This window comes from Hibiscus syriacus, unplaced genomic scaffold (assembly GCF_006381635.1).
Source record: "Hibiscus syriacus cultivar Baekdansim isolate YM2019G1 unplaced genomic scaffold, ASM638163v2 tig00110893_pilon, whole genome shotgun sequence".
NCBI lineage: Eukaryota > Viridiplantae > Streptophyta > Magnoliopsida > Malvales > Malvaceae > Hibiscus > Hibiscus syriacus.
Window position 1 is genome coordinate 10,157,812 of NW_024062901.1, and position 23,812 is coordinate 10,181,623.

The 23,812-nt window shown below is 35.1% G+C and overlaps 5 protein-coding genes across 11 annotated transcripts; 3 read left to right on the plus strand and 2 right to left on the minus strand.

Annotated features, from left to right (window-relative positions):
• Positions 1-1,032: 1,032 nt before the first annotated feature.
• Positions 1,033-19,965, plus strand: LOC120145449. 2 transcript variants are annotated; one of them, XM_039159275.1, is made up of 5 exons: positions 1,033-1,873; positions 1,969-2,110; positions 2,215-2,350; positions 2,605-2,881; positions 2,914-3,165. In XM_039159275.1, exons 1-5 carry the CDS (start codon positions 1,048-1,050, stop codon positions 2,916-2,918), a joined length of 1,386 nt encoding a protein of 461 aa, XP_039015206.1. In that variant the 5' UTR covers positions 1,033-1,047; the 3' UTR covers positions 2,919-3,165. The 2 variants fall into 2 exon arrangements, with proteins under 2 accessions (XP_039015206.1, XP_039015207.1); XM_039159276.1 differs by lacking the exons at positions 2,605-2,881; positions 2,914-3,165 and adding an exon at positions 19,955-19,965 and having other exon boundaries at positions 2,215-2,381.
• On the plus strand, positions 5,214-9,325 carry LOC120145450 (THO complex subunit 4D-like). 3 transcript variants are annotated; one of them, XM_039159278.1, is made up of 7 exons: positions 5,214-5,339; positions 5,424-5,600; positions 6,193-6,336; positions 6,428-6,496; positions 7,166-7,353; positions 8,122-8,172; positions 9,036-9,325. In XM_039159278.1, the coding sequence occupies exons 2-7, from the start codon at positions 5,433-5,435 to the stop codon at positions 9,193-9,195; spliced, it is 780 nt and encodes a 259-aa protein (XP_039015209.1). In that variant the 5' UTR covers positions 5,214-5,339; positions 5,424-5,432; the 3' UTR covers positions 9,196-9,325. The 3 variants fall into 3 exon arrangements, with proteins under 3 accessions (XP_039015209.1, XP_039015210.1, XP_039015208.1); XM_039159279.1 differs by having other exon boundaries at positions 5,441-5,600; XM_039159277.1 differs by having other exon boundaries at positions 5,214-5,600.
• On the plus strand, positions 10,127-13,532 carry LOC120145448 (uncharacterized protein At1g76660-like). Of its 4 annotated transcripts, none has more exons than XM_039159272.1 (4): positions 10,127-10,423; positions 10,579-10,679; positions 11,403-12,585; positions 13,002-13,532. In XM_039159272.1, the coding sequence occupies exons 2-4, from the start codon at positions 10,665-10,667 to the stop codon at positions 13,211-13,213; spliced, it is 1,410 nt and encodes a 469-aa protein (XP_039015203.1). In that variant the 5' UTR covers positions 10,127-10,423; positions 10,579-10,664; the 3' UTR covers positions 13,214-13,532. The 4 variants fall into 4 exon arrangements, with proteins under 4 accessions (XP_039015203.1, XP_039015204.1, XP_039015201.1 ...); XM_039159273.1 differs by having other exon boundaries at positions 11,406-12,585; XM_039159270.1 differs by lacking the exon at positions 10,579-10,679.
• LOC120145454 (stromal processing peptidase, chloroplastic-like) lies at positions 14,889-15,773 on the minus strand. Its single transcript, XM_039159282.1, has 4 exons — positions 15,623-15,773; positions 15,268-15,388; positions 15,086-15,166; positions 14,889-14,920 (listed from the first exon to the last, which is right to left on the minus strand). Exons 1-3 carry the CDS (start codon positions 15,652-15,654, stop codon positions 15,095-15,097), a joined length of 225 nt encoding a protein of 74 aa, XP_039015213.1. The 5' UTR covers positions 15,655-15,773; the 3' UTR covers positions 14,889-14,920; positions 15,086-15,094.
• LOC120145452 (protein MIZU-KUSSEI 1-like) lies at positions 18,754-19,674 on the minus strand. The gene has a single exon (XM_039159280.1). It carries the CDS (start codon positions 19,541-19,543, stop codon positions 18,827-18,829), a length of 717 nt encoding a protein of 238 aa, XP_039015211.1. The 5' UTR covers positions 19,544-19,674; the 3' UTR covers positions 18,754-18,826.
• Positions 19,966-23,812: the final 3,847 nt, after the last annotated feature.

The window sequence follows — 23,812 nt, forward strand, 5'->3', positions numbered from 1 at the left end:
AGAGTACTGGAGAAGAAGATATTGACGAAATCTTGCAGGTTAAGTCAAAGAGAAACTGAAACAATTGTAAAGGGTTAGTAGAAAAAAAAAATGAGATTTGAGATTATCGGTGATGGGATGAAATAGAATACATCATTTCGAAGGTCTGTTGCAATTTCAGAATGGATGCAATCTCATTTTAGAAATTACAAAATGGAATATGAAAGAAAGTGAGCAATGGAAGATGATGATTTCTCTATTTGAGAGAAGACAAAGATACAAACTGCTATGGATGGTGGTTTCTCTTATGTTATTTTCTTTTTCACGATAAAATTTTTAGGGTTTGAATTTTAACCTTAAGATTTAGATTTTTAAATATTAATCCATATTTTAATAAATATAAATATTATGTAATTGAGTTTTAATATTAAAATAAATCATGTCATGATATTATTATGAAATAAACAATCAATTAATAAAAAAAATTAATACATAAAGTTTAGTGATTAGATTAAAAAATTAGAAGTAAATTGAATATAAGAACAGAAAAGTTGATTACAAATAATGGTTGTTCTAAATACTTTTAACTATTTGATAATGAATGTTTAAACATTTTATTATAGTCTTTGTGCTTAACCCGTAACCCCTTTAATCGTTGAGGTAAGTTGATTTGTGATTAAATAAAAAATATTAAAATTAATTCAAAACGATTATCCATATCATCGATTATTATATTATAATAGATAATATTTATATATAATGAGCTATACATTAGATTATATTTATATATAATGAGCTAGATATAAGAAGGAAGCTTCCCAAGGCTAAGTAAACCCAGCCAGCCAGGCGCAGCAACACCAAGAACAGAACATAGGAGACCAGCACCACCCAACAAATCTCTATCATTCTCTCTCTCTCAGTTGTATCAACAATAACAAATTAATGATTTGCATTAATTATTAATAATTACGTATAAACCAATGCCAAGTGGCTAAGAACAAAAAAGAAAAAGGGTGAGAAGGCCTTCTTCCCTCGTGGTGCAGTTACCAAACCTTCAGAAGGGATTGTATGGCAGACCCCAACCTCCCCACGTTCTCTTCCCTTTTATATAACCCCACCATTCCCCTCTTCTCTGATCACCCCCTCTCTTCCCCTTCATTCTCTCTTTTCCTCTCCCCTCATTACTCCTCCTTGTTGCATCTACAATCACATCAACTCCGTTTTCCCTCACAACAGAACAATTACAAGAACAAAAAAATGTGTACCTCTAAGGCTAAAGTGACTACAGGTGGTACTACCACTGCTGCTCCTGCTGTTGAGATAATAACGCCACCTTCTGCGGCCAGGATCAATGGCCGTCTGGTTCTTCAGCCTACTTGTAACCGTGTTCCGAGCCTCGAGCGTCGTAATTCTTTGAAGAAAACACCACCTCAACCACTAACATCAACTTCACCGGCTACTAATGCTGCCAATGGTAGCAGGGCTAAGGCCTCGTTGACGCCGCCTTTATCCCCAAGCTCGAAGTTCCCCGCCCCGCGAGGGAGTGATCCGAATGGATTGAACACGAGTTCCGAAAAGGTTGCCATTCCCAGAAGTACTTATAAAACCTTGGAGAGGAAGAAATCGAAAAGTTTCAAAGAGGGTATGGGGACTGGATTATCTTCTTGCGTCGATCGACTCGATCCCTCGTCGTTGAACTACTCGGTCGAGGCACCGGGAAGCATAGCTGCGGTCAGGAGGGAACAGGTGGCTCTTCAACAAGCACAAAGAAAGATGAGAATTGCACACTACGGAAGATCAAAATCGGCCAAATTCGAATCTCAGGTCATTCCTCTCGATAATCCCATGTCTGCCGAGGAAAAGAAGAGGTGCAGTTTCATCACCCCCAACTCAGGTACTTGTTCTTGTAATTTTCACTTGATAGATTCATTAATTTCATAGAAATTTAAACGATTTTGAATCTAAAATCATATGCAATTCAATGCCTAGATCCTATCTATGTGGCTTATCACGACGAAGAATGGGGAATTCCAACACATGATGACAACATGCTCTTCGAGTTGTTGGTTCTCAGTGGTGCTCAAGTAGGCTCTGATTGGACTTCGATCTTGAAGAAACGTCAATACTTCAGGTCACTAATCTCATCAGAAAGTACCATTCTTTTCGTTGCGGTCGATCATCGTCGCGATCATTTTAAGGCTGGCATGATTTATGTATTGTTTAAACGTTCAACAGGGACGCATTTTCAGGGTTTGATGCAGAAACCGTAGCCAGCTTCACCGAGAAGCAAATGACCACAATCAGCACCCGATATGGCATTGACATAAGCAGAGTTCGAGGTGTTGTGGACAACTCCAACCGTATTCTCGAGGTAAATTAATTTTGGCAGTTGAAAAATACACGTTTGCAAGCATTTATAAATCATCACTATATATGTACAGATTTATATTTATCATGTTCTTTTCCTTCTGCTTTCGGAAAAGTTGTTGAGTTAGGTGGTTCTCAAGTCATCTTGAAGCTTGAAACTCGATCATGTGCAAATAGTAGTCATGGCCCCTTCATTGCATTGATCACCGATCAGTACAACGACTCACATGCTTCTGTGTTTATGTCATACGAATTCAGGTCAAGAGGGAGGTCGGGTCGTTCGATAAATACATATGGGGATTCGTAAATCACAAGCCGTTGTCGACGCAATACAAATTCGATCACAAGATCCCGGTCAAGACATCAAAGTCGGAGAGCATAAGCAAGGACATTGTAAGAAGGGGGTTTAGGTACGTCGGACCGACGGTCATCCACTCCTTCATGCAAGCCGCCGGTTTAACCAACGACCACCTCATTACATGCCACAGGCACCTCCCTTGCACCTTGTTAGCCATCCAGAGGCCACTGGTCCACTCGCTATCAGACAACAACCTATAAATAACTATGACTAAACATTTAGATAATTACATATCCAAGCAACAATAATGCATTTCATGGGGACAAACACCAAACCAGTAGCCCCCAGATGCATACACATAACTAAAAAAAGTACCTAAAATTCAATCTCTAACTAATTAAACCCTTTTTTATCTTCTTTTGTGTGATCGTCCTAGAAAAAAGGTTTCAATGACTTGTGACTCAAGAAATGCTGCGAGGGTTTGGATTTGTTTAGCCATAAATGAAAAGCAAAAAAAAAAATGATTAAGAGATAAGATAGGTTTGTGGGGCAGAGAGCATGTGCAAATACATGTGCTAGCTTCAAGTTCAAAGCTTAAATGCAAATGCAAACGGGGGCAAGAGCATGTGCGGGATGTCAGTTGCTTTTGGGAAATACATGTGGTTTCTAAACAACACAGCCTGTGGTGGACCACAATGCATTTTCCCTTTTCCATTAGGGGTTTGAGTTGTAATTAAGTTTTTGTTTCTGGTGTGTGTTTTTTTACCTAATTTTGTTGTGTGGAATATGGCTTTGGGGGAGTATTAATACCTCGAAAGGGTGTTGGTATGGATTTCCATTTTTTGGAGTGATGTTTGTCTGATACAGTTTTCATGTGATTTCCAAGTGTTTTCTTAGTAAATATACTATGAGAAAAGAATGAATAAGTTGACAAGACGAATAGGGTTCCACATGCCATGTGCTTGCTGTCCTTTTCCAGCCTCATTCTTTCACTCAATTATACGCAGTGGCATGGGAATAATGACTATCTACATTATTCTCCAAGTCAATGATTAAGTCCATGTCATATTAGTTCATCAGCACACAGCTCTTTGATTTCTAAATCAAATGAGAATAAAGTATAAAATAAAGTATACATAAAGTAGAGTGATAAAGGAAATTCAATGATGTTTAAAGTGTTTAATTAATAGTGTTGATACAACACAGGCCCCCAACACCATACACACAAAGGGATTCTCACGCAATCTCATCGGGTCTCTTATATGTTATAATTATTTATATGTATACTAGTAGATACTAAAACTAGTGTGCCTGCGTTACCTTAACGAATACACACTTCACGATAATGAAATATTGTTCTTCTTAAAGATTTTGGATTTGAATAGTTATATTCGTAGAATGTATAAATTATCAATAAGTCTAAGAAAATTTTAAATAAATAATGTCCTATAATCATCCCATATTATTTTAAAAAATACAATATTTGGTAAGTCAAGAATAAGGCCTTTAAATAGGGTTGGATTTTTTTAATTTAATTAAATTAAAATTAGAATTAAATTGATAGAATGTGGAAGCAATGAAAATCAAATATACAATTACGTCAATTTTAACTGTCGCATCAGCATCTCCGATAAATATTAACGACTAATGACTTGATTTGTACAATGAAATAATTAAGTGGTCTAATTGAAAAAGTTTCAAATTCGAAGGTCAAATTGAAAAGAGACAATAGTTAAGTGGTCATACAAATAGTTAACCCTATTTGTTTTTAATTTACCCTTATGTTAAACAAAAGGCTTAATACACATTTTAGTGCCTAAATTATACTTAAAATTACGGTTTGATACCTAAAGAATTTTTTGCTAATAATAAGTGCCTAATGTTTTTCTGTTATACTTTTAAGTTTCTACCGATATATTTAATTATTTTTATAATAAAAAAATTATTAATTTTTTTTGATAAAAAAACTTTCCCTCGTGTCAATCCCATTGCAATCTCATACAATTCTTCAAATCTTAAAAAAAATCGCCCATTGCAAATCATATAACGAGTTAAATGGTTGTAAATCATTTGTAAATTACACTACCGACTATGGGTATTTGGGATTAGGGTTAGAAATTTAGGTTGTAGGTTTAGAGATTATGAATTTAAGGGATTTTGATAACGACAAGAGGGATGATTAGTAGTTGAGGTCCGATGATGGGTAGGTGATCATTTGATAGCGATAAAGGTGGCCGGTGATGATCAACGATGGATGATAACGTGGGTTGGAATGAGAAATTTTAAGGTTTCCATTTTTTATAATTTTTAAAAAACTTGGGTTTTTCTTTTAAATTAATAATATTCTTACTTTTCTTAAAAATAAAAAATTTTAAAAATATTAGAATGGCATGCGTCACCTAACAGTTAATTTAATAGTAATCAAGACCCGAACACATAAAAATATAATGTTGAAACTATTAAACATTTATCGTTAGAAAAAAGAATTTTAAACACAAAACCATATTTTGAGTTATAATTTAGGTAGTGTATTAAGTCTAATTAAATTACTCAATAAAATACCAATACGAAAGCCTTAAAATCTGAATGAATAGATTGTGATTCTCGAAAGTTTCTCAATATATCAGTGTAATTAATTACCTTTCCCTTCTCCTTAGTCCGAGTCTTCTCATCTTTCTCTACTCTTCTTTCTCGGGTAATTTTCTCTTCCTCGTCTTCAATTCAGCAATAAATTTCTATTTTACTTAGTTTTTTTTTAATGATTTTGTTTTTGTTTTAGCTTTGTTTCATGCCTAGCTTTCTGGATGATATGGTAAATCGAAATAATATCGGGAGAGGCAGAACCCGCCTTAGGCCGCCGCGCACCGGAAGACCTTCTGCTGGAAGAGTGCCTCTCTCTACTAGTCGAGGCCCCCTCGGTCTTAATGCCCGCCCATCCCAGCATTACATTACTAAGGCAAGTTCAAACCTATGCTTATTGGACATTATTTGGGATCACATTATATTAGGGTTTCTTATCTGGGGATCTCATTGATATTTTCCAAAGTTTTGGTGCTGGGATTTCTGTCAATCCTAACTTTTTTTGTACATTGCTGCTTCGTTAGTTTTTTTAGATGGAATTCTGGTAAGTTGAAGGCTTTTTAGGATTTTGGGCATCTCCCATTTTGTTAACCATAAAATATGCTTGTATTTTAGTTAGTGTTTGATGCCTGTCTGGCATTTATGATGAATTTGTGGATGCTCTTTCTATTCTTCGAATTTTCTTTCTGTGCAAGATTTCAACTCCTTTCTCATTAGCTGATAGCTGTAGAACTGGTATTCTCGCCCATGGTCATAGTGTAGCAGTGATTGAAATGTAGTGGTTCTAATCCTCAACTCTGAACCTACTGATGAATCGCTAGATTGCTTTAACATTTTACTGAACTGGATTCTACTGCTTCTACTTTTGTTATAATGTTCTGTGGGAATATAGCTGATCATTATTCATACTGATGACAGTGATCTTGCTTTCAAGTAATAAGCTGACACATTATGTTTGCTTTCATTAGTCTTCCCACAAAACAAGGAGCTTGCCCTGGCAACATGATTTGTTTGAAGACAGCCTTAGAGCCGCAGGGATATCTGGTGTAGAAGTTGGCACCAAGCTATATGTTTCCAACTTGGATCCTGGGGTCACAAATGAAGATATCAAGGTAAAGTGTTATATTTATGAAAACTTAAAGGCTATGGTCCATTTTATTAGTGTATTTTGAGAAACATCCTGAAACTTTATCCACGTGACAGGAACTTTTCTCTGAGATCGGAGAGCTGAAAAGATACTCTGTACATTATGATAAAAATGGTCGTTCAAGTGTAAGTTTCATCCTTTATGCTAATTGCCTCTGGTATTCTATGGAAGTTTCATCTTTTATGCTAATTGAATCTGACTCAACTGGTTTTGGCATGTTGACAGATTTACAGTTTTCTTAAAGCAGTGATATTTAAAAAACTCAAGGATAGTTCTACTGTATGAATTGTGTGCACTTCAATGAATAAAGAATTGGCTTAACTTAAGTTGATGCTAGCAGCAACTACTTGTTGTGAAAACTTCGGCAATTCCATTGCATGAATTGTGCATATTAATTGGTCAATAATTTTGTTATTTTGTATTAAAGTAGAGCTTTTAGCAACTGCTTTTTACAGACATGCTAACTCTTGGATTTTTCAAGTTTACTTTTAACTTTGAATTCTTATTATGCCTCTTCTAATTGGTATTTGGTTTGAGGTGACTGCCCATATCCTTCCTTTTTTGCTCCTTCTGCGTGTTTGGATGTGTAGACTGTAGAGATGTGCTTAAAGCTTGGGAGTGGTTTCTTTCCTTGATGATGAAACATTCTTTCTGACTAGTCATTTGCCTTCATATTCTAATTTACATTCTTCTTCATATTTTCCCCATTCATATCTACCATATATGTTACATGGTTGTTCTTATTCCAGTGTTAAATGTTTGTTACTTCGATGGTGTTTGATTTATGTTTTCAGGGTTCAGCTGAAGTTGTCTATCTTAGGAGGAGTGACGCATTTGCTGCTCTTAAGAGGTACAACAATGTACTGTTGGATGGAAAACCCATGATAATTGAAATTGTTGGTGCCAATGCAGAAGTCCCTGTTTCAGCTCGCGTTAATGTAACTGGAACAAGGGGAAGGCAGAAGAGGACCGTTGTTATGGCGTATGTGATTCTATGTTCTTTCTGTCTTATTTGATTATCATGACTTGTGTGATTCAATATTCTTGCTTATTTCTTTCTCTGTTTTATTTTACCAATAAGCTTTTCAGTTTCTGTTTTGAATTCATATCCTGGGATGCATATTCGTGTCTTATCAAATGTTAGTAACTCTTTTTAAGCTGTTAGTAACTCTTTTTAAGCTACACTCATTTTTGAAATAAAGCCTGAACCCTCATCTAGAATATATGTTTTTAAGCATCCATTCAGTTTTAGTTTTTAAGCTTTCTTACATGGATTCATCATTTAAGGTAGCATACCAGTATCAATTCAATATTAGAGGATAGAGATATGGAATATGTATTTAATACCGTATTAGGCATATGGTTTTGGAATATTGACACAAGGCAACACAAACACCAAATGAAGAAAGTAAATACAAAGGACTTTTGTTTCTGCTTGTTGGATGTGAAAATATTAGACCTGAAAAACTCCTAAAAAACACCCGGCCACCTCAAAACAGTGAGATGATGCATAAGAGGAATGACTGCAGGGCTATGGAGAGAGAGAGTTAAGAAAGAGAAATGATCAATCAAAATATATATGTTGTTTATGGAGCTTGGGCTGCGAACATATTTCTACTTATAAGTGTTGAAGTTGCTGGTAAACTTCCTTTTTTGTCCACAGTCTTTCTGCCTATTCCTTGCTGATTAGTTTTTTTTTGTATTTTTCTTTACCATTTTACAATAACTTCACTGATAAGTATTTGTGCAGGCCTGGAGCAGGTCAATCGAGAAGCGCTGCTGGAATTAATCGTGGTCTTAAGTAAGTTACAGTTAATTCTAACACCTGTATAATATAGATTTCCATTGCTTAGCATACATATGTATGTTATAATTGGCATTAAATTTAAAATAATCTAAAATATGATCAATAATTTTCTAATTCTTTCTTTCTTGTAAGATGTTTGTATAAAGCTTGTATGTGAAACTTTTTGAGTGTTACATTGCGTTTATTAGAACTGGAAATAAAAAGGAGGGGAAGGAAAGCATGAGTTCTTTTCTGCCATTTTCATTTCTACTGAACACATTGTCAGATAACTTATCTTGTGAGTTGAGCAATTTTTTAAGTTATTGGGACTTGCTTTTGTAGATGACCCCTCATAATCTATGGCTTAATCTAAATGATTCACCCATCTTCCTTAGGAGGTAATTTTTCACGAGGTTGGGGTTAGAGACTTGGCATTTGCAAATTCTCCTGCAGTTCCTTGGAGCCCTTGGCCTAAATAATGTCCTTGGCCCTTGACATCCTGTATTATGTGTCATTTCCTTGAGCCTGTTGTTCATACAGTTTAAAAACTAGAACAAAATCTTAGAGCAATTACATCTTAGAGCCTTTAAATTTTTTAATAGGTGTGCCAGTGTTGTCATAGTTTTTGGGTTGGTTTACCGTAACCATATATACCTGCCGCAAGGGAGGCTGCAGTGGTGAATATTGTAGATGGAACAATTACCTGTGCTTTGTATTTTGGCTTATCGCGCGATCTTTGCAGATTAGGGGTGGTGGATGAGTTGAACTGATTGAAAGCATTTTAAACTCCATCTTTCCCCAGATAGTTTCCTAACAATGATAAGTGGTTGAATTTTGGTATCCGCTGTTAGCTTACTAGTTGCTGGATCTTGTTGCAGTCGTCGGGGGGGCATGGGTATGAGGAATGTCCGTGGTGGAGGTGGTCGTGGTAGAGGCCGAGGCCGAGGCCGTGGAAAAAGAAAGCCTGTAGAGAAATCGGCAGATGATCTTGACAAGGAGCTTGAGAACTATCATGCTGAAGCCATGAATGTTTCCTGAAGTTTCAGACCATATGGAATTTTAACAGTATTGTTGCTTTGCTATCTGCACAAAAATGGTGGATTTAGTGCCGCGCTGTACTTTTGTCTGTTGGATGGTTTACTTTTGGTTTAATTATTGGATTTTTCAAGTGTTGTTATTTAGGTAGATTCTTAAAATGGGATTAAGAACTTGGCGTAATGTGGTTTGCAATAACGTTACCCTATGCCTGAGCAGCTGAGCTAATTTATATCACTGCCCATTGAGCTGCATTTTGGAAGTCGATATATTAATATTATGCAACGAAGTATGAAACTTGTTCTTTTAAGTGAAAGGGGAAGGGTTGTTTAGGATTAAATCAATGATTTAATATTAGTAAACCACAAGTTATTTTAAGAGAATTATTCATCGTTTTAATGATAAAAGGAAGTGTTATAGTGATAAAAGGGAATGTTATTTATTTTTAAAGAGTTCGGGTTTGAACAACTGAGGACGTGTCTTATCGATAAGCTAATAAAGAAATTTATAAGGTCGAGTCCATTTGTTTTCACCAAAATATACTCAATTGCATGAATCCTTAGTTACTTCTTTTCTAATCTTCTACTCACATTTCTCAGGATAATGTTATTCCCTCAATTCTTGGTCTTGTTTTCACTGCTCATGAATCCACGACTACTACTGACAATTACTCTTACGACAGCCATAACCAATTTAAGCATGTGTCAATTTTATTAGTTATTACATAATCGCCATTACATCTTTAACATAAAGGACCAATTTATAATTTTCTATTAATTCAAATTACTATTTTATAATTTTTTTATAATTGAGGTACGTAACTAAAAAACGAGTTATAGTTGGGAGATCATCTGATTGTTTTATCCAAAAACTTCGTAATACTAGTAAGAGGGGGGGAGGGGGGAAGGTGAGCTAGTAGCTGGGCAGGCCACGGCCTAGAGCAGTGTTAAGGAGTAAAGGAGTGTGTGTGTTCCCTCACTCAATCTTCCTCCTCCCTTCATCTTTTCCAAATGTCGTGAAACAAATAAATAAGCAAAAAAGAAATGTAAATGAATGATGGATTTTTCTGGGTTCATCAATCTCCTCTTAATTTAACTTCCTCCTAATCATTCTATCTGTTTTCTTCTTATTGTACTACTACTGCTACTCATATATCAAAAAAGAAAAAAAAAATCTTAATTCCCCACCCAAAATGGGTTCCCAGCCGAACAGATTCCCCCAGCAAGAACGGGTACGTTCTATTTTCCCCGTTCCTTGTTTAGATCTGTTCATTTTTGCCTCAAAAATTGTCTCAGATCTGATTTCATGTCTGCTGCTACTTATTACTCTATTGTGCTCAGATTTGCTTTCTAGTTGTAATATGGACTTCTTTTTTTTTCTTTAAAGAAATAGTGAAAATCAATTGGAAGGAGGAGGAGAAAAAAACTCTGAGCTGGGCCATTTGATTGAGACCTGCCTACACTCTTGATGAAATGCTGGATTCCTTGGTGTGGTTGATTTTCTTCTTTGTGCTTTGTTTTTGTTGAATTGTCATTAGTCATTAGAGTTTTAATTGTTTCCTTTTTTCTTTGATCGTACGTACATGTACTTGGTTTCTTTCACTCTTCGTTCATCTACAGATCCAGCTACTTCACTACATCCTTAGTTCAAATTCTGTTTACCAAATTGTTTTTGTTGATGATAGTCAACTGTTTAAGATACATAGATCCCTTCTCTTGAGTCTTAAACGTGATTTACCTAAAATTTCGACATTGAACAGCATCTTCGTCAACTTTGATTGTAAATCTAACTCTAAAAGAAGCTCAAACTTGCAAATATGGCATTGCAAATTTACGTAGCCATGTGCCTAAGTTTTTGTTTAAGGTTGCATTCTTCTAGGCATGTTCTCTTTTTCTTTTACTTTTACTTGAAGTTCTTGTTCTTCTTCAGGGAACGTGAGTTTTCTGTTCTAGGTTATTAAGTAGAAACACACGATTCAGTATAATGATTTTCTCCCTCTCTTTTGTTTGTATATGCAGAATCTGGGTATTTGTTATATGCGTTGCCTTTAATGTTGCAGTAGATGTAGAGATATTTTGTAGTACTTGTATCTCTGTTTCTGAGTTTTGTCTGGCTTTTTTAGAAGTTATGGGGATTGCTGGTTTTTACTTGTTTAATTTCAATTTTCTTTTCTAGTATCATAATCTTTCTATGTTTAATCTTGTTGTTAGCAGAAGAGATGGGGAGGATGTTGGGGGGCATTTTCCTGTTTAGGTACAAAGAAAGGTGGAAAACGGATTGTACCTGCATCTCGTATGCCTGAGGGCAATGCATCAGCTGCCCAGCCGAATGGTTCTCAGGCTGTTGCTGGGTTGACCAATCAATCTACTTCATTAGCTCCATCGCTTCTAGCACCGCCTTCTTCCCCAGCGTCATTTTCCAATTCTGCCATCCCTTCAACTGCTCAATCACCTAGTTGCTTCTTGTCATTATCAGCTAACTCACCTGGAAGGCCGTCGTCCACAATGTTTGCCACTGGACCATATGCCCATGAGACACAACTAGTTTCTCCTCCTGTTTTCTCAACCTTCACAACCGAGCCTTCCACTGCTCCTCTCACTCCTCCTCCCGAGTTGGCCCACCTGACTACCCCCTCTTCACCTGATGTCCCTTTTGCACGGTTCTTGACCACCTCTGCAGATCTTGAAAATGCCAATAAGAATAATTATATTGCTGCAAACGATCTTCAATCTACATATTCACTTTACCCAGGCAGTCCTGCTAGTAGTCTCAGATCGCCAATCTCTAGGACTTCAGCCGACTGTTTGTCATCCTCATTTCCAGAACGGGATTTTCCTCCACAATGGGATCCTTCAATTTCTCCTCAGAATGGCAAATGTTCCAGGAGTGGTTCTGGCAGGCTATTTGAGCATGATGCAATCGGTTCCTCCATAGGGTCTCAAGATACTAACTTCTTTTGTCCCGATACATTTGCACGATTCTATCTGGATCAGAATCCACTTCCTCATGCTGTTGGGAGATTAAGTGTTTCGAAGGATTCTGATGTTTACCCTACCAGTAGCAGTGGGCATCAAAATAAGCAGAGTAAAAGTCCTAAGCAAGATGTAGAAGAACTTGAAGCTTATAGGGCTTCCTTTGGATTCAGTGCAGATGAAATAATCACTACTACTCAATATGTAGAGATTAATGATGTTACAGATGATTCGTTTACAATGACACCTTTTCCTATAGATAAACCTGCCGAGGATACGGAACTTGCATTGGCTGCCAAAGGACCGAAGGCAGAGAGGTTACAGGAAAACTCTCTGCGTGATATGAAACGAAAATCAAAACCTGATGTTGTCCATTGGGCTGGACAGCATGATGTGCAAGTGCCATGCAATGGATATGAAGGTAAAGTGTCCTCTAGTTGATCTAATCTTCATTTATTACTCAAGCAGTTGGTTGTCAAGAAGTCGTACAACTGCAATTTTACTGAAAGTCCTTGGCATCTTCATATTTAACCTTTTAAGGATTTTGGATATATTTATTTTAAAATTCTTAGTGATAATTTGTGGCATTAGTAATCCTACTTTATACCCAAATTTATTAAGGTACATATCTGAACTTTTACTGTAAAAGGAGTAAAAGACAATAACATTGTGATAGAATTGGAGGCCGTGATGAATCAAACAATTTAATCTTGCTCAAGAAAATTTAAGTTCCTGAGCATCTGGACTGTTTCGGCACTGTAATAGGAATCTCGTGCATCCTAGTTATTGTGCCCTGTTACATGAAAATCAATAACGTTCTTTCCTAATACGGTGCAGATCACAAATCAAGGAGGCAGGTGGCTGATGTCTCTGGGTCAGGTATGCCTATCGACCATCCCTTGACCGATGAAGAGGATGTACTTTTGAAGAAGGGTTCGTCAAGGAGCAGGAAATATCAAACGGGCTTGTCATGCTCTGATGCGGAGATTGACTATAGGAGAGGAAGAAGCTTAAGAGAACGTAAAGGATATTTTGAGTTCCATGACTAAGAACCAACTCGAGAAACAAGTAAGTTAATCCAGCTGCTTCCAGATGTAGTAAAACTGCAGTTTTCCTTAGGTTTAACTTGCGTTAATGGTTCTTTCTTTCTTTCTTTCTTTGGGTCAGGTGTGTGACCTGATGTCTCTGATTATGAGCGTATTCTGTTATATTTGACCCTAGCTTCACTATGACCTACATGTTTTGTGATGCATGTAATTATATCTATATTATACTTTTGTGAAATGCAATTTACAGCTCAGTTTACATGTTCAATGGTGGATTGTATTTGTGTGTGGAGTGGATCATATCTGTATATTAATGCTTGGTTAGGTGTGGTATAATATGATGTGATAGTTGAGCCGAGAGAGAATATATATATATATATAATGAGAATGTGATTGCCTTAACTAACTATGCACCCTTTGTGGGAATGTTGCCTAGGGTTGGGTTTTGTATGGTTTTATTATGAAAAGAAAAACACCGTCTATCAGATCACCATGAAAGAAACGAAAACATCAGTAGCACGGCCAATGCACCGCCCTCAGTGTCAGTGTAGGAGGCAGAATTGGGTGGCGTCCCCATTTTTGGATTCTGAATTCCAGCATCTAAAGAGGAGCCGGAATAGTGTTTTTATTATTTTAAGTGATAAGAACAATTTTTTCAAGTCAAAACTGTCGATTGTCCCCAAAAAAAAACATGCAGAACCACACTACAAAGCGACGTCGTAAATTTAAAAATTAACGAGCGCGAAGCAAATTCAACCAATCAAAAATATAATATCATATATTTTGTCGTCATATTTTCTAATTTTAAAAGACTTCTTTGATTTCACCAAACGATAGAAATTTCATATTTGTTGCAGAAAAACAGCAAAACATGTAATGAGCTCTGAATTCATTATATTTTGCCTTGCACGTTTAAAAAAGGAAGATGGGTACATATTGATAAGGGGGCCTTATTCACCCAAAATTCCCATCGTTCGAAAGAATACCATCGAGTCTGTCGGTGTCAAAATCATGTAAATTCCCAAAGCCGGTCCCTTCCTGCCAGCGCGCTTCCACCGGAGAAGAAGGGTGGTTTAGGAGAGATTTCGCCAACACGACGGCTGGCCGACGGCATCAAAGAGGTTCATTTTTTTGGCCTTGTCATGTTAGATAAACCGCGCCCTACGGAACAACAACTTGGAAGCCTTCACTTTAGTTGATTCTTCCTCTTCTAAGGAATATGCACTCAAATTTTAAGGAAAACAAAATAAAGTAAAAATGAATAGCCAAATAAGACGATAAATCTGAGGCAGGTCCTCACCCGTAGTATCTTCACCGGCATCAGCCCCTGCGATTCCAATACATGAGTACAAAGAATCTTCATCCACTTTCAGCTGGTCAAAAGCAAGGTAGATATCTTCAATAGAAGCACCCTCATAGAGTGAAGTAAGCTCTTTGATGCATGATATGTCCTGAACTCCAAAGAATAAAGCAAATTTGGAATTTATTACCATGACCATGAGACAAATAAGAATTCAAAAATATTGGTAGGATCTCTTTCACATAAAAAAAGGTACGAGGTATTGGAAAACAAGAATATAAAGACTGAACTATCTAATTTCATTTCACCTTTCTAGGAGCAGAAGAAGCTTGCAGGCGAGCCAATAGTCCAAGCCAACACGCATTTGACTTTACTTCCGCTTCGTGTCTCATTAAAAGAGTCCGCTTTGCCTGCGTGTTTAAGGATTGCATTTATAAACTTAAACAAATGAAAGCTAGCTCGTGTAAATTCTGTTTCTTTTTTTCCACCTGAACCACGTTCTTCCACACCAATTTCGAATTACATCGCAACATAAAATATATAACACACGTCATAGTACTTATATAAGAACTAACCCCCTCCAATTACCGTGGAGAAATCCTGTTGGTGTGTAAACCTCTAAGAACATTCTTGCAAGCATCAACAGCTTTATATACCTGGAAGTTAATCCCAAAAATCAGTGATGAGGTCAAAAGGACAATAATAATACCCACGAAAACAACAAAAGAACGCAGATGTATCTGGATTGGTCGCCCACCTTGCTTGGAGTTGATGTTACAGATATCACATACCATCCAAGCTTAAGTCGATCAAACAAGTTCAGCTCAAATGATACGTCATATGTTAACCCAAGGGAATCTCGGACAGTTGTAAAAAGCCTGTGGCAAGTGGGGTAAAAACTTAAAAAAAAAATACTAACAATTGCGGGTGAATAAACCTAACACTCCCGACTGCAATTACACAGCTCAGGACTTGTATCATCTAACCGTGAAACATGGTACAAGTTACTGCAACAACCAATAATTGAACACTTTGCACACCACTAAAAAAATGCATTTTGGATCACTTCAGCATCATTTGTTCAGCATACGCAGTAGGCTATGAATAATTACCTAGAATTTATAACCTCAGCTAGCAGCCCCATTGTTATGCCATAGAAAAGTGGATGACTGCGAAGCTTTCTTTGCAGATCCTTCTGATCATTGTTTCCCTCCTCGGAATGGAGTTGTGCTTCTAGAACAAGTAGTACTGCACACAGTCACACTGGCAGCACATTTAGCACAAGCAGTAACGCGTCAACCATGTGCATGCCTTGACGAGAAGAGAAGATATGCATGCAACACTATGACGCACTAACACACATGTACATACACTCACTACAACAAATTTGATTATTTGTGGCATCTGAAATATTGTCACTATTTGTATTTTGTGACATAAAAATTGACGTCACGGCGAACGTCACCCTAGGTGTGTCACTAAATGTCAAATGTGACGATGTATAAGATTTCGTCACGTCTTATTAAACATATAATGAAGTTAATAGATAATGTCACATTATAATTTGCATTCAATGACAATTAATTATGTCACCAAATAATGTACATTTTCGTCATTGATAAACCATATCGTCACCAATAACTCAATAATTTCTTTGTATACGTGACGAAAGAAAAAGTTATCACAATATTAGTGACGCAATACATGGTTACCTATTAGCAGTATAAATGACGTTTATACATAACGTCACTTTATAATTGATACTCAATGACAAACTAGTTACGTCATTAAATTATATAAAATTTTGTTATTAATAATTCACATCGTCACGAATAATACATTAAAATCAATCTATATGTGAAGAAAGAGATATTGTCACATTTTCAGTGACGTAATATAACATTACCTAATGTTATGTTTTGGTTTTATGTTGGTCACTTGTTAAAAAATTAATAAAATTGTTGATGTTATTTTTTTAATTATAACGTGTCATTATCTTATGATAATACGTTAGCATCATTGTTAATTTTTTAATGGTGAATAATCGAAATGTAACATCGTGTACAAATTTGAAATAAAATATAATTTGGTGGCTAGAATGAAATAAAAGTAATAGTTAAGATAATAAATGTACAGTTTATCCTAGATTTAATAGTCACATATATTGTGCTTGAACATCTGGTGTCATGATTGTTAGTCATAGGATATTTAGAGAACTTTTATCTTAAATATGAACTTAATTCGACATCGACTTCATTTTTCAAAACCTATCTCATTCGCTCCAAATCTGAATTTCTTTAAAAAGTTTTATTCCTACTAAATGGAATTTAGTCAAAATTTGTTAGATCGAGGATGGACAAATACAATTATTCTTTGAAAATTTAAAATTATCATATATTTTATATTTTTTTATGTAATTTCTATTTAGAATCTGTTTCCCTCCCCTACATTTGTTAAAATATCGAAACAATTATCGGCAGAAAAATAAACACAATCAAAAAAGAAAAACAAAGGATACCAAGATTTACATAGAAAACTTAAAAGCAAAACACCACAGACAGAGGAGTAGAACTTCACTATATGAAGAAGAAAATACAAAAGGATTTTGGTCGGAAAAAAACTTGATATTTAACCATTACCCTTAGTATCTATTTATAGGGATAGATACTTCATTACAAAGAAAAACTACATAGAATATAAATCCACTTTAATAAAATTCTCAACAAAAACAATTCTCCACTTCAACGAACACTTCTTCACCTCTTCCACAACACCCTTAATGGAGTTATCTTCGGTAATGGACACTGACCGAATTCCAACTTTTCTAAGTTTGGATTTAGTTTTCACATCAACATGCTTATTGTAAGTGCCAAATTTACTCACAAATGTATCACTACGAGCAATATCATGCACAACACGATCCCGATTATTAATAATAATTCTATCTTCAAATTCGTTACACCCACGGAATTAAACTCTTTTCTGATTCACATAACTAATATGTCCACGATTATCTTGTTCAACAAAAAAACTTCTTTTGCTAGATTTAGTCAAGACGTTTTTACCAATAACAATGTTATTTGACACAGGAGGAAACATCACTTGCATTATTTAAAACCGGTGAATCCTGTAAAACATAAAACTTGGCAGTATTGCTCTTTCTTTTCATTGCAACAAGAGAACGCTTGCAAATCTTCATAGCTTCACTTTCATTGAAGAATTCGTACCCTTTTGAATCTAGGATACCAATTTTTTATAATATTGAAACGATTATCGTTAAACAAATAAACAGTTACGGTTGAAGATGTGAAAAATCCAAAAGGGAAAAACCAAATATAAAGGAGATAATTTCAATATAAAAGAAGAAAATACAAGAGAATTTTGATGAAAGAAAAATTTGACATCTAACTCTTACCCTTAGTATTTGTTCACATGGATAGATACTTGATTAAATTCGAGTTAAATTCTAACAATAATAAATTTAATTTTTTCTTAAAATTTTAATAATGATGCATGGTTCAAGTGATTTTGTTGGGGACAGTAATCTGTTTGTCACGTCAGTCCTTCAAATGCAATGCCTTCTTTCTCTTAAATCATCAATGGCGTGGCGTAGGGCATCTCTGTCTCTTCGCATGTCATCGTATTCGTCTCCACGTGAAGTGTTTCCCATTCTCTCTCTATGCACACATTTTTTTCAACTTAATAATTAATTATAAATATGATTAACATTTGCCTTGCGATACTAATTGTAATAAATATTCTTTTTTCTTAATAAAATACACTTCCTTTTTGTATAGTTGACACCGACAATAAATAAAATGACATTTTAGATTATAAAATATCCATCACTTTAATTTTATAATTTTAATGCATCAAGCCTCGGATGACATAAGCATTTACTCATGTGTATTTTTTTAATCATTATCCCATATTCATTCAAAAGCAGTTTGACCATTTCTAATTTCACCGTTCGATTTTTTTTTTATTTTTTTTTATTTTTTTTTTGAATTAAACGGTTAACTTTTTTTATTAAATATGATAAATTAAATTTCACATAATTATTATTATTATTATTATTATTATTTTTATTATTCAATTATAGTAATGAATTTATGTTTTGCTTTAATATAAACATTGGATGATTAAAGTTTAAATTTCACAAGTTTTATGTACATTTTAAAAAAAGTATAGTGTTTATATGAAAATTTCTGTTCCTTCAGGCTGTAATTTGGCCTAAATAATGTAGAGAAAGAAAACTAAGAGAATTTATTCATGGTAATGTGCTACTTAAATACAAAGTAAAATACTATAAGATGTTATGATCTGAATAGGAATATACTGAGTTCCTGGGCAGTGCTACCCAGTGGGTTAATCATGTGAAACGAGTGCGAGTGTGGTGACCCAATCACCCTCTGGAAACTAGCTCTCATATACATCAGCTCCTCCTCACACTTTCCCCCCACCGGCAAAACCCCCGCCCCCACCGACATCGACTCCATCGTCTTCAGCACCGCCGCATCTCCGCCGCTCACCCGCCTCTTTACGGCGAACCCAACTTTCCTCCCGTTGCAGTACATGGACCAAACCGGCACCTCATAGAGCCAGCACGACGACGACGACGACGGCCTCTCCTTGCTCTTCTCGCACTCCAACGCTATCCTCATCAGCCCGTGCTGCATCTCCCTCGCCAGGTACGCCGTCGGGACCCCCAACTCCAACAGCAGGATCGGAGATCCCCGCGTGTCGTCGTGCAGGCAGAAGCTCACGCGACCCTTCTTGTACCCGAAGAAGGTCCCGGTGATGGTCGACGTCGAAGGAGAAGTCGGCGTGTTCAACGAGTCGGTGTCGTTGCCGGAGACCGGGACCGAAGGCGGGAAGCCGAAACAAGGGACCATGCATTCGACAAGGGACCATATGGATCGGCGGAACCGAACTTCACGGCCACAATCGATCGAAGTGGCCATCGCAATGTCCATTGTGTTTATATGGAGAGGATGACCTCTTTGATTCCCAAGGTCTATCATCATCTTCATGGTAATTGACTCTGAAATAACTACTGTGTATGTGATGATTATTGGAAGCTTCAACTAAGCTAGTAAAAATTACAGATACATAGATATAGCGATAATAAGTAGTAGGTGAAGCCTAGTGGGATGTGTTTTCTTTTGCCTTTGTGGGTGTGTGAACCGAGGGGAGCCGAATTTGGAACCATTAAATAGAATTTTTTAGAGGAATAATCATGCGAGAAAATAAAAAAAATTGTAGTGGCAAAAATTATAATTTTATAATTTAAGATGATTTGACCTAGGCGATATTGGCGGAAACAATCGTCCCCTAAAATTTTAAAATTATTATATATTTCAGATTTTTTTATATATTTTATATTAAAAATATGATTTCGCCCCTTAAAATTTTATAAATTCAAGTTCGTCCCCTTAGCATAGAATTTTATGTCTGTCCGTGATTGAATTTAAGGGTTCGATTAGGCTAAAATGACATAACTTTGGGTTCTTATAGAAGTTATTTTACAAGGGCATAAACATTATTGTTTTTGTCAAACTTTTCAATTTTTAGGAATTCAAAACGATGTCGTTTTGGTGTGCCATCACACCGTTTGTGATTCAAGAATGGAGTGACCGAAATAGGAGTAACTTGAAAGCTGAATAACTGAAATTGAAATTTTTTAAACTTTAATGACTAAATTAAAGTTAAGAATAAATTTAAGTGATGAAATTAGCAATTTACCCTTAAATCAATCCATCTGAATTAATAAAAAAAGAATGAGGCTGTTGGATTGTGAAAGTATACCAGAATGATGCAGCATGGGCCACGCTGGTTTGTGTGTCCGGCAATAATAATATAAATAAAACAGTGATTTGTATAATAAAAAAAGAATGAGGCTGTTGGATTGTGAAAGTATACCAGAATGATGCAGCATGGGCCACGCTGGTTTGTGTGTCCGGCAATAATAATATAAATAAAACAGTGATTTGTAAGGCAATTCAATCACATTCTTTGAGTCGGATTGATTTATGCGTTGCACCGCACGTGTCCTTATTCCCTAATAATTCGACATTCCTTTGTCGGATCGCACTCTCTGCAAAACGATGTATATTTGTATCATGCGCGTGCAGCTACAAGGTCAGACAAATGAGTGGGAGAGGCACACATGTACTAGTATTATTTTTGTATGTACAAATAATACCAGGAAAGCGTAGGGTTTTGAAAAGTGAGCTTGGTCCATCGAGAGAGGCAACAAAGAAGGGATCACATCAGATAAAGCAAAAGCAAAAGGTGAACCAACAGTTGTAGGATAGGATGCATGAGCATGCAGGAGACACTGATAGGACCCGACTCAGACCTTCCTGTCCCCCCAACTCACCCGCACGTACCAATTCCCGTCCATTCTCATTGTCCTCATTCCTCACATTGCTTCTCTTAATTAAAGATAAAACATGAGTGGCCATTAATTATCTTGATTCAGATCATGATTGGGATATACTTGGATTTCAAGAGAGATGGATGGTTAAGTTGGTATTATAATGATTAGTACCGTAAATGAGATGAGAGAGATCGCGAGTTAATCGAGATTAATTTGATTAATACTTGATAAATACTCGGATCGAATAGACTCGACTCGAGTTATTAACGAGCCAAAATAAACTACTTGATATTCGGCTCGAAAAACTCATGAGCAGTTCGAAAATATAATATATTAAGATTTTATTTTTTTTAAATAAATTATTAATAATATTAAAATTTATGTGGACTTTTTTTTAAAAAAATACAATAAGATTTTCATGTATTTAAGGTTCAAGTTTGAGGTTTCAATCGAGTTAAGTTTAAGTTTTTTTTTTCATTTCGAGCCTTTTAGAACTGCTCACTAGCTTCAGTTCATGTTTTCGAGTTCGAGTCGAGCTTGAAAATTTTAAGCTCGTGAATTTTCGAGTTGAATCGAGCTCTGTTTCAAAGTTTTCGAGTCGAACTCAGCAATACTTGAACTCGACTCGACTCGTTTACACCTCTAATAATGATTACAATGCTCTTTGTGGATAGTTTATATTCTAAATTATTTAATTTAAATTATAAAATGTGGGTTACCAACTATTCATCTATTTTGTTTTTGAGTGGAGAATCACAACGAATTATTTTAGGAAGAACGAAAATGATAACAAACTCGTCCTTAAAATTAAAAAAAGAAGAAGATAAATTACTTATTTTGTCATTTACTTATTATTTTATTTCTATTTCGGTCATCTAATTATCATTTTTTAAAATCATACTTAACTTTATATTTTGTTTTTATACCCACCATTAAAAAAATTAACGGTGATGCTAATATCGTATTTTTAAGTTATTATTTTTTTACTTTTCCCTTGATTATTCTTTTATTATTTTGTTGACAAGATGGATTATGTTAAAATCTAACATGGGCTCTCCTAAATTTTCTCGATGTTTTCTATTTATAATTTGACATATTTATTAGATATCTTATTAAACGTAATAAAAACAATTTACAAACAAATTTATTTAGTTTTGCTTGTTCTTACAACTCAATTTTTTTATACTTATTATTAGAGTCTTAATTTCTATGTTCGTCCCGTGCCACTGAAATCACATAAATGGGTTCAGATGATGAATAGTGTCAAGAGAAAAGGGTAAAGAGTATTCATGATATGCACATCCTTTGTGTTGAGAGACTTATATATCAACTCTTAGTGTGCGAGTGTTAAGTATAGAGTCGTGATTATTATTCATAGGTTGACAAAATGAATTGACATCAACATTGTGTAGCAAAAAAGGGATTTTGACTTTCTATTGTTTGGACAAAGGCATCTAGATACTCATAATAATAATAATAATGAAGAAATTCCTATTATTGTAAGGGATTCATCTCAACACTTGCAAAGTGAAGGTATTTTTATGTTTGAACCAACAATGTAGAGACTCTTATTGTTAGAACGAAGACATCTCGGTTCTTTCGTATGGTGTCAGGAAGAATTTATTTAGTTTGACGGACGTATCTTAACATTCTCAACTAGTAAATGATACAACCCAGCCATAATAATAAATATAACTTATACATATTCAAATACTATCTATAGTCGTTCTACAAATATATTCAAAGATTCATTCATTACTATTTTATTCAATAATATTATTTTAAAATTTAAGTTATTTTTATTATTATATAGTACTTATTAGTGAGAATAAATTTACACTTCATGAATTCAAGTGAATGGCCCAAATATGCAATGGGTTTGATAGGGCCTTTGGAGGGCTTCTCTATGGCGTCCAACCTTGACTAGCCATTCTCAAAACCACATGTCAGCCATTTGGAGATATTAAGTATGTTTGATTTAATGGTTTTTATTAACGATATATGAATCAAAATAAACTCAATTATATTGTTTTATGATGAATTCATGCTCCAATTAATTCGACGTAGAGAAGAACATAAACCTAGAAAAAAAATAATGTAGCAATGGTCACGGTCACGTTTTTGGTCATTTGAGGTTTACTGTGATTGTGGCCGTGGGCGATATTGGACACTATTACGAGTGTAACGGTTGTCAACACACCTTTTCGTTCTACTAGGATTCAAACTCCTAAAAATAGGATAGAGTTCTACTATGATTTAAACTCCTAAAGATATGATCCATAAGCACTATAAATAGCCATTGTAACTTACTATTGTAAGAGACGATTTACAGACAAAATACAGAGGAAAATACGGAAAATACAAAGGCAAAGCTATTGTAAACGATTCGAAAAGGAAATAAAAAGTATCATTTTTTTTAATTCGTTCATTTCTCGCATGTGCACGTTATTTTTTTTGAGATTTGGTTCGAATAACCCAAAACGTGGGTTGTGCCGATGACAAAAAATGGGTGGGGTTTCGAAGTTTCGAACCTAGATCTACCCCGAGGCGTGTTCATTTTTTTATCCCCCTAATGCGTAATATCAACGTTAATTGTCTTTCAAATTTGACCACAATCTTTATTTTTCTTTATATTAATCCTTTTATTTATTGTATAGATATTTTTATTTATTTATTATTTACATTATTGTCATTATATAAATATATATACATATGTTCTTTTAAATGATTTTCAATTGATTTTTTTACACTATATATTATTATTATCTATACATATATTTTTTATTTATTTATATTCATTTGGTTATTTTTTAATACTATATTTATTATTTATATATATATATATATACTTTTTTTTAAATATTTTACTTATAAGCGTATTATTACTATATATTGTAATTATCTTTATTTAGTTTTTTTT